Source organism: Salmo salar, chromosome ssa22 (assembly GCF_905237065.1).
Source record: "Salmo salar chromosome ssa22, Ssal_v3.1, whole genome shotgun sequence".
Classification (NCBI taxonomy): Eukaryota; Metazoa; Chordata; class Actinopteri; order Salmoniformes; family Salmonidae; genus Salmo; species Salmo salar.
Window position 1 is genome coordinate 52,171,991 of NC_059463.1, and position 10,502 is coordinate 52,182,492.

At 43.0% G+C, this 10,502-nt stretch overlaps 1 protein-coding gene across 1 annotated transcript; it reads left to right on the plus strand.

The window, feature by feature from the left end:
* Positions 1-968: 968 nt before the first annotated feature.
* On the plus strand, positions 969-4,026 carry LOC123729710 (protein-glutamine gamma-glutamyltransferase 5-like). Its single transcript, XM_045705753.1, has 3 exons — positions 969-1,841; positions 2,761-2,931; positions 3,778-4,026. Exons 1-3 carry the CDS (start codon positions 1,817-1,819, stop codon positions 4,014-4,016), a joined length of 435 nt encoding a protein of 144 aa, XP_045561709.1. The 5' UTR covers positions 969-1,816; the 3' UTR covers positions 4,017-4,026.
* Positions 4,027-10,502: the final 6,476 nt, after the last annotated feature.

Consider the following 10,502-nt stretch of genomic DNA (forward strand, 5'->3'; position numbering starts at 1 on the left):
CAAACAAATGCATTGCCGTTGCACCATGGCAGCATACAGTGCCTTCGGAAAGTATTCAGACCCTTTGACTTTTCCACATTTTGTTACTTTACTGCCATATTCTAAAATGTATTACATAATTTTTTTCTCACATCAATCTACACACAATACCCCATAATGACAAAGCGAAAACATAAGTATTCAGACCCTTTGCTATGAGACTTGAAATTGAACTCAGTTGCATCCTGTTTCCATTGATCATCCTTGATATGTTTTTACAACTTGATTTGAGTCCACCTGTTGTAAATTCAATTGGTTGTAAATTATTTGGAAAGGCAAACACATGTCTATAAGGTTCCACAGTTGACAGTGCATGTTAGAGCAAATACCAAGCTATGAGGTTGAAGGAATTGTCCGTAGAGCTCCGAGACAGGATTGTGTTGAGGCACAGATCTGGGGAAGGGTACCAAAACATTTCTGCAGCATTGGAGGTCCCCAAGAACACATTGGCCTCCATCATTCTTAAATGGAAGTAGTTTGGAACCACCAAAACTCTAGCCGCCCGGCCAGACTAAGCAATCGGGGTAGAAGGGCCTTGGTCAGGGAGGTGACCAAGAACCCGGTGGTCACTCTGACAGGGCTCCAGAGTTCTGCAGCTCTCCACCAATCAGGCCTTTATGGTAGAGTGGCCAGACCGAAGCCAAGATTTTCTGGTGTGATGAAACCAAGATTGAACTCTTTGGCCTGAATGGCAAGCGTCACTTCTGGAGGAAACCTGGCACCATCCCTACGGTGAAGCATGGTGGTGGCAGCATCATGCTATGGGGATGTTTTTCAGCAGTAGGGACTGGGAGACTAGTCAGGATCAAGGTAAAGATGAACGGAGCAAAGTGTAGAGAGATGCTTGATGACAACCTGCTCCAGAGCGCTCAGACTGGGGCGAAGGTTCACCTTCCAACAGGACAACGACAGCGCATAGCCAAGACAACGCAGGAGTGGTTTCGGGACAAGTCTCTGAATGTCCTTTAGTGGCTGAGCCAGAGCCCGGACTTGAACCCGATCGAACATCTCTGGAGAAAGTGAAGGGGTCTGAATACTTCCTGAATGCACTGTATACAGGGGAGTAATGGTAGTATTAATATTTGAAGTATAATTTGTTCTGCATAGAAATCAAGATGTATATAGATTTCAATAGTGTCTATTTTTGATAGTCACAATACACTTGAATACATATCAATATATTCTCCATGTCAATACAATCTCCATGTCATTATATTCTCCATGTCAATATATTCTCCATGTCAATATATTCTACATGCCAATATTTTCTACTTGTCAATATATTCTACATGTCAATATTTTCTTGTGTATTTCTTTCATTCTTATGTACCTTTTTTCATTTCTCGTGTGTATTTATTTCATATGAAGTAGTATTACTGCAACATCGAGGAAGAGCATGCAAGCAAGCATTTCACTGTACTGTTAACACCTGTTCTATTCTGTGCAACTGACAGATACGCTCTGATTGGATCTGAAATAGATGCCAGATGTCTAGATGTCCATTTGAACCAGAATTATGGAAGGGGAATGACGTTAAAGTCTGAAAGGCATGAAGATTATGATCACTTGCCCAAAAATGTAAAGTAGCTATTTTCATTTACATACAGGGGAAGAACCAGGAAGACCATTCTAGTGAAAGGGTGTATTTGTCTGTGTGATGTTTGAGACATTCTTTTGACCTGGGTAGGGCTCCCTTTAAAAGTCCTGGCATCCTTTCATTACTTACAGTACTGCAGTACTACAACAAGCAACTCAATCCACTTACCAACACAACCACATGAGAGACAGCTTCAATGGGTTTGGTAAGTCAACTAACACTGCTCATTGCAAGATTTTTCAGATGCTGAAAAATGTGACTATTGCATTGTCAAGGTAGCCTATGTCATGTTTAGTGACAGAGGGTAATATAGTACAGTGAATGGGTAATTGGGTGACTTGACTTGTAGAATGGAACATTTTCTTACAAAGAAAGATCATCCTTGTTGGTGTTTGTTCATCTGTTAAATTAATATGATTTCTGACAGCTTTTATTATTTATGAGCCATTAAGCAAAATATGCAAAGTTGGCCTGTAGTGTATTGCATAGATAACACTTTAGCAAACTATATAAATATTTACAGATAGGGGCAGATAAGCAAATTATGTTACAGCTGGACTTGAAGATCTGCTGCTGCCTCTGTACATACAGTATTTGAATACAGGTATACTGTAGTTTACTATAATATGTTACCTATGCAATATACAGGCTTACTTTTTGGGGGGATTCGCCCTGCCTTTAAGGGGCTTTTTTCATCACTAATCTTCTGCCATGTTTCACTTGAATTATTGTCATAGGTTCCTCATACCATTTCATACTGGCCCAAGGCTGTCTTTTACATAGAGATCATATTAAATTCTAATTCCTAAGTCTATGGTCTTTCGCCTATTTCTTTCTGCATATTTATTCTGCATTTTGCATGGTGAAAGGCTACAAGTGTTTTCTCTATCCAGTGATCTAAACTAGCACTGACAGTGTTTCTGCTATGTTGCTGTCAGGCAAAAATGTGACAAATAAACATTGGGCAAGACAATATCAAACACAGAAACAGACACCCACACTAGAAAACATAAAAGTTGTATTATCAGGAAATATAGAAAAGCAGGATTTTAACTAAGTGATAATTCAGTTTCAAATGAAAAATGTTTTATCTATATATGTATTAATTTCATTCTTTCTTGAAGACGTTGGTAAAGTAGAGCTCCACTGTGAGAAGAACAACACAGCCCACAAAACCAATGACATCTCAGTGAACAGACTGATAGTCAGGAGAGGCCAGTCCTTCCTGGTCACCTTTGAACTCCATGGCCCCTCCAGGCCCACAACAGACTTCCTGGAGCTGAAGGTGGAGACAGGTGAGCTATCTAGAATAGAAAATAGAATAACTTTATTTATCGCTGCTATTTTTTAGGGCTGTTTGTATTAAAAGTTTCCCGGACCCAGATTATGCTAGTCCTCGACTAAAACACACTAGGATGGATCTAGGCTAGGGTAGGGAAATCAGCCCTATGTTAGTCCCCTTTGACAAGACAGACACGTGTAGTAATAATGACATTGGAACAAATCCTTGAGTGTGTTGTACATAGCTGAGTTGGGGTCAATTCTGTCTTATCTAAAGATTGCTTTTTCCATGACATAGACTGACCAGGTGAATCCTGGCGAAAGCTATGATCCCTAATTGAATCCACTTCAATCAGTGTAGATGAAAGAGAGGAGACAGGTTAAAGGATTTTTAAGCCTTGAGACAACTGAGACATGGATTGTGTATGTGTGTCATTCAGAGGGTGAATGGGCAAGACAATAGATTTAAGTGCCTTTGAACAGGGTATGGTAGTAGGTGCCAAGCGCACCGGTTTGAGTGTGTCAAGAACTGCAATGCTGCTGGGTTTTTCACACTCAACAGTTTCCCATGTGTTTCAAGAATGGTTCACCACCCAAAGGACATCCAGCTAACTTGACACAACTGTGAGAAGCATTGGCGTCAACATGGACCAGAATCCCTGAGGAACGCTTTCGACACCATGTAGTGTTCATGCCCCGACGAATTGAGGCTGTTCTGAGGGAAAATGGGGACAACTCAATATTAGGAAGGTGTTCCTAATTTTTGTAGCTCTGTGTGTAGTACCTCACTGTTTCTTAAAGTTTTCTTCCATTTTGTTCCTACTGGACACAACCCAAAACATTCTCCCTTCTCCATCCAGGGCCCCAGCTTTCGGAGGGATTGGGGACCAGGTCAGTGTTCGGGCTACCTGAAGGCCGTTGGAAGGGTTCCAATCTGGAAGGTCATGGTTCACCAGGGCTCAGTGCTCCTGGCGGGCTCAATCACCCTGGACATCACCAGCCCAGCAGATGCCCCAGTGGGAGAGTACAGCCTGTCTGTAAAGACCAGCGCCACCGCCTCAGTGGGCTGCAGCCTGGGCAAGCTCCTTCTGCTGTTTAACTCCTGGTGCCAAGGTAAACATAGTCAAATTAAAATCAACTTTATTAACCCTCATGGGGAATTCTGGGACAATTAATTCACTTCCTGTGAACGAGATTTGAGAGTATGGCAAACCATATTTGATACATTATAATGAAGTATAAAGCACTCCTAAAAATGTTAACTAGAACTGTGATAAATTCACTTTTTTAATCACAGAAAGGACAACAAATGCTGTGAATGCATCAATACAGCCATGGTAACAGACAGTCACACAATATTAATAGCTGGAAATGGCTAACTTTACAGAAATAGTTGTAACCCATGTCGCTGTATGGGTTGGAAAGACGCCTCATAACTGTTTTGGGACATAATAGACACACAGATACAAACAAACAAGGGTGCGTGCTCAGCCCCCTCCTGTACTCCCTGTTCACCCATGACTGCATGGCCAGGCACGACTCCAACACCCTCATTAAGATTGCAGACAACACAACAGTGTCGTCTGCAAGGCCTGATCACCGACAATGACGAGACAGCCTATAGGGAGGAGGTCAGTGACCTGGCCGGGTGGTTCCAGAATAACAACCTATCCCTCAACGTAACCAAGACTAAGGAGATGATTGTGGACTACAGGAAAAGGAGGACCGAGCACGCCCAATTCTCATCGACGGGGCTGTAGTGGAGCAGGTTGAGAGCTTCAAGTTCCTTGGTGTCCACATCAACAACAAACTAGAATGGTCCAAACACACCAAGACAGTCGTGAGGAGGGCACAACAAAGCCTATCACCCCTCAGGAAACTAAAAAGATTTGACATGGGTCCTGAGATCCTCAAAAAGTTCTACAGCTGCAACATCGAGAGCATCCTGACTGGTTCCATCGCTGCCTGGTATGGCAACTGCTCGGCCTCTGACCGCAAGTCACTACAGAGGGTAGTGCGTACGGCCCAGTACATCACTGGGGCTAAGCTGCCTGCCATCCAGGACCTCTACACCAGGCAGTGTCAGAGGAAGGCCCTAAAAATTGTCAAAGACCCCAGCCACCCCATTCATAGACTGTTCTCTCTACTACCGCATGGCAAGCAGTACTGGAGTGCCAAGTCTAGGACAAAAAGGCTTCTCAACAGTTTTTACCCCCAAGTCACAAGACTCCTGAACAGGACTATTTGCATTGTGGAGGTCCTGGGCTGGCGTGGTTACAAGTGGTCTGCGGTTGTGAGGCCGGTTGGACGTACTGCCAAATTCTCTAAAACGACATTGGAGGTAGCTTATGGTAGAGAAATGAATGTTCAATTATCTGGCAACAACTCTGCTGGACATTCCTGCAGTCAGCATGCCAGTTGCACACTCCCTCAAAACTTGAGACATCTGTGACATTGTGTTGTGTGACGAAACTGCACATTTTAGAGTGCCATACTCTACTGGTACACAGCCCTCTCTCTCTCTCTTCTCCTTCCTCTACTGGTACACAGCCCTCTCTCTCTCTTCTCCTTCCTCTACTGGTACACAGCCCTCTCCCTCTCTCTTCTCCTCCCTCTACTGGTACACAGCCTTCTCCCTCTCTTCTCCTCCCTCTACTGGTACACAGCCTTCTCCCTCTCTTCTCCTCCCTCTACTGGTACACAGCCTTCTCCCTCTCTCTTCTCCTCCTTCCTCTACTGGTACACAGCCCTCTCCCTCTCTCTTCTCCTCCCTCTACTGGTACACAGCCTTCTCCCTCTCTCTTCTCCTCCCTCTACTGCTACACAGCCCTCTTCCTCTCGCTTCTCCTCCCTCTACTGGTACACAGCCTTCTCCCTCTCTCTTCTCCTCCCTCTACTGGTACACAGCCCTCTCCCTCTCTCTTCTCCCCCCCTACTGGTACACAGCCCTCTCCCTCTCTCTTCTCCTCCCTCTACTGGTACACAGCCCTCTCCCTCTCTCTTCTCCTCCCTCTACTGGTACACAGCCTTCTCCCTCTCTTCTCCTCCGTCTACTGGTACACAGCCTTCTCCCTCTCTTCTCCTCCCTCTACTGGTACACAGCCTTCTCCCTCTCTCTTCTCCTCCTCCTTCCTCCTCAGGGCCAGTCACGTGTGTTTTGAAGCAGACCTGAACTGGGTGCAGTTTTTGGACGTTGCTGTGGATCACAACCTACAGAAGATCAAAGCTCTGATTCAAGAGCCCAGCTAGACGATGAGTGGCACTGTGAGGACGTGTGTATGAGGTGAATGAAAACAAAGAGGTGTGTGAAGAGGACTGGGGGTCTTTTCTCTGACCTTGAGCTCAATAGACTGGGACTTTGTTTAATGCTACTGAAGTGCGTGTACTTCCCTCGTGTACACACATGCTCTACATCATTTTAACAGAAGATATATTACATTACAGCAAGACAAATATTTGACAAACATACATTTTGCTTTTTGAGTGTATGAATATTTACAGATTCATTTAGGCTTTACTACTTTTATTTTATATTTTAGTGGAACATACAGCCAGATGCTTTGTATTTTAGTGGGACATCATACAGCCAGATGCTTTGTATTTTAGTGGGACATCATACAGCCAGATGCTTTGTATTTTAGTGGGACATCATACAGCCAGATGCTTTGTATTTTAGTAAGACATCATACAGCCAGATGCTTTGTATTTTAGTAAGACATCATACAGCCAGATGCTTTGTATTTTAGTGGAACATCATACAGCCAGATGCTTTGTATTTTAGTGGGACGTCATACAGCCAGATGCTTTGTATTTTAGTGTAACATCATACAGCCAGATGCTTTGTATTTTAGTGGGACATCATACAGCCAGATGCTTTGTACTTTAGTGGGACATCATACAGCCAGATGCTTTGTATTTTAGTGAAACATCATACAGCCAGATGCTTTGTATTTTAGTGTGACATCATACAGCCAGATGCTTTGTATTTTAGTGGGACATCATACAGCCAGATGCTTTGTATTTCAGTGTGACATCATACAGCCAGATGCTTTGTATTTTAGTGGAACATCATACAGCCAGATGCTTTGTATTTTAGTGTGACATCATACAGCCAGATGCTTTGTATTTTAGTGGGACATCATACAGCCAGATGCTTTGTATTTTAGTGTGACATCATACAGCCAGATGCTTTGTATTTTAGTGGAACATCATACAGCCAGATGCTTTGTACTTTAGTGGGACATCATACAGCCAGATGCTTTGTATTTTAGTGAAACATCATACAGCCAGATGCTTTGTACTTTAGTGGGACATCATACAGCCAGATGCTTTGTATTTTAGTGGAACATCATACAGCCAGATGCTTTGTACTTTAGTGTGACATCATACAGCCAGATGCTTTGTATTTTAGTGGGACATACAGCCATATTCTAACAGTGGCATAAGCCTGTTCGGAAATCTTTCTTAGAGTGACAGACTTGAAATCTGAAAGAACAATAAGCTCATCAGGATATTTATGCAACTTATGCATTTTATTTTATTTTAAAATGCATTAAGAAGCCACAGCAGTCAAAAATACAAGTACCACAATTACATAGACAAAGTCAAGCCCTGTTAGACTTGTTTTCAACAATAATTTACACAGTAAGATGTACAGTAGGCCTGAACATGTTTCATCTTCATGTGTGACCAACCAGCTCGATCTTCTGTAGCAACATTTGAAATTGTGTTTTTACATTGGATAAAAGTAGAGACTCAGAGCTAGAAAATGTTATATCATACACTACAGTTGAGGAAAAATGGGGAAATAATTCCGCTTTTCAGAAAATGTCCCTTGAATGTTTTGGGAAACCTACTAGAGCTCTTTTTTGTTCATTCAGCATCGATCACACCCTCTTAAGCAATAGTCCCACCTATCTCTTTAAGGATTCACATGTGAGGCTATGTGCTAAACAACCAAAGATTTCAAGACTAAAGGCTGGTTTATACTACGTGTATCGACAGCTGTCGCAGTGACATCATGAACATTCTATTGTCGTCCGACAACAATCTTGTCATTGTCATTATGAAAAAGCATAACCACAAAAACTACAGGCTGCACGACATCAGAAATAGCATAACTAGAAAATAGATTATAGTTGTGAGTGTGACAAAATAAAAGCAGGGCATTCCAAAAGAGAATTTTACAACTTGGACACTGGCTCGTTGGCCTAACATTATATCCTAATTTGATTTTGATGCAGGTCATGTTCCAATGTTTATTTGTCACATGCACAGGATACAGGTGTAGTGAAACGGTTACTTGCATAGTGGTGTCACATCTGCTCCTGCTACGCCCTCTGGTGGTCATCCGGTGTCTCCTTGACCTACAGTTCTTTCCCTGTGCTCTCTCTCTCTCTCTCCCTCTCTGTTTAATTGTGTGGTTTGAGACAGGTGTGCTGGAGTCAGACCAGATCCCTACCAGCTGCAACTCATCCATAAATCATATACCCATTCCTGCCACTTCCACTCTGCCAGATCATAATCTCTGCTCAGTCAGTTATTATTCTAGCCTTTTGTCTTTTCTCAAGATCCTGTTGCTCTGCTGTGCTTGTTTCCCTGCCTTACACCCTTTTTGTCCTCTCCTTGCAGTATCGCTCTGTCTCTGGCTCCTGTCTCCTGTTCCCCATCTGACCACCAACCACCTTGCTCTGGATATCACTCCCCACCATTACCTTGGATTCCCCTCAGGACCTGTTTCCCTGTTCTGCTCAGCCAACTCCAACCTCACTCTACACTCCTGGTTTTTGCAACACATCTGAGCTATCCCCGGTTCTGCACTTCATATTTCTCTGTGTTCAATAAACATTTTGGTGCATTCATCCCGGCTTCCTCTTCTGAGTCCGCTCTTGGGTTCCCCCCTTGGCTCCTTGTAACAAGTGGAGTCTAGCTACTTACCTAAACAATTAACCATAATCCCAACTCGTAACGTTACTACCCTGCATGAATCTGCAGGGAGCCAACCAACCAGGTTCAATGTTAGCTAGCTAACGTGAGCATATAACTAGCAATGCAAATGGTTCTGAGATACGAATAATATTACTACATAGATCATAGCTAACAGTAACCTTTAAATTGGTAAATATGGTATAAATTACAGAATTTATTTAAATCGCAATCAAAGCGACTTTCTGACTAAATTAGAAACGTATAATATCAAAAAATATACAGTGCCTTCGGAAAGTATTCAGACCCCTCGACTTTTTCCACATTACAACCTTATTCTAAAATTGATTAAATAAATAAAAATCATCAATCTACACACAATACCACATAATGACAAAGTGAAAACAGATTTTTAGAAATGTATTAAAAATGGAAAACAGAAATACCTTATTTACATAAGTATTCAAACCCTTTGCTATGAGAGTCGAAATTGAGCTCAGGTGCATACTGTTTCCATTGATCATCCTTGAGATGTTTCTACAACTTGATTGGAGTCCACCTGTGGTAAATTCAATTGATTGGACATGATTTGGCACACACACCTGTCTATATAAGGTCCCAGAGTTGACAGCGTATTTAAGAGTAAAAACCAAGCCATGACATCGAAGGAATTGTCCGTAGAGCTCCAAGACAGGATTCTGTCAAGGCACAGATCTGGAGAAGGGTACCAAAACATTTCTGCAGCATTGAAGGTCCCCAAGAACACAGTGGCCTCCATTATTCTTAAATGGAAGAAGTTTGGAACCACCAAGACTCTTCCTAGAGCTGCCCATGCGGCCAAACTGAGCAATCGGGGGAAAAGGGTCTTTGTCAGGGAGGTGACCAAGAACCCGATGGTTACTCTGACAGAGCTCTAGAGTTCCTCTGTGGAGATGTGAGAACCTTCCAGAAGGACAACCACGCCTGCAGCACTCCACCAATCAGGCCTTTATGGTAGAGTGGCCAGACGAAAGCCACACCTCAGTAAAAGGCACATGACAGCCTGCTTGGAGTTTGCCAAAAGGCACCTAAAGACTCTCAGACCTTGAGAAACAAGATTCTCTGGTCTGATGAAACCAAGATCGAACTCTTTGGCCTGATTGCCAAGCATTCCATCTGGAGGAAACCTGGCACCATCCCTACAGTGAAGCATGGTGGTGGCAGCATCATGCTGTGGGGATGTTTTTCAGGGGCAGGGACTGGGAGACTAGTTAGGATGGAGGGAAAGATGAACGGAGCAAAGTACAGAGAGATCCTTGTTGAAAACCTGCTCCAGAGTGCTCAGGACGTCAGACAGGGGCACAAGTTTACCTTCCAACAGGACAACGACCCTAAGCACTGTCATGGAATTATTCTAATCAAAAGTATTTAGCATTCTTGGTTGCATTAGTATTTTTGTATAAGCAAGCAGTAAATGAAGTAGAGACAGATATTTGGTGCCATGTAAATCTTGATGTCTGTTGCATGACATCAAAATGTACCTTTGTATAAATTCTCTCATCTGTGATTTGTCATGAACATCCAGGAGGATGGATTTTGCTATAAAATGTTGTGGCTTTGTCCTGCTGGTTGGGCTCTCAACGAATCACTTACGTGTGGGTCGTTGACAAGCTCCGTTAAT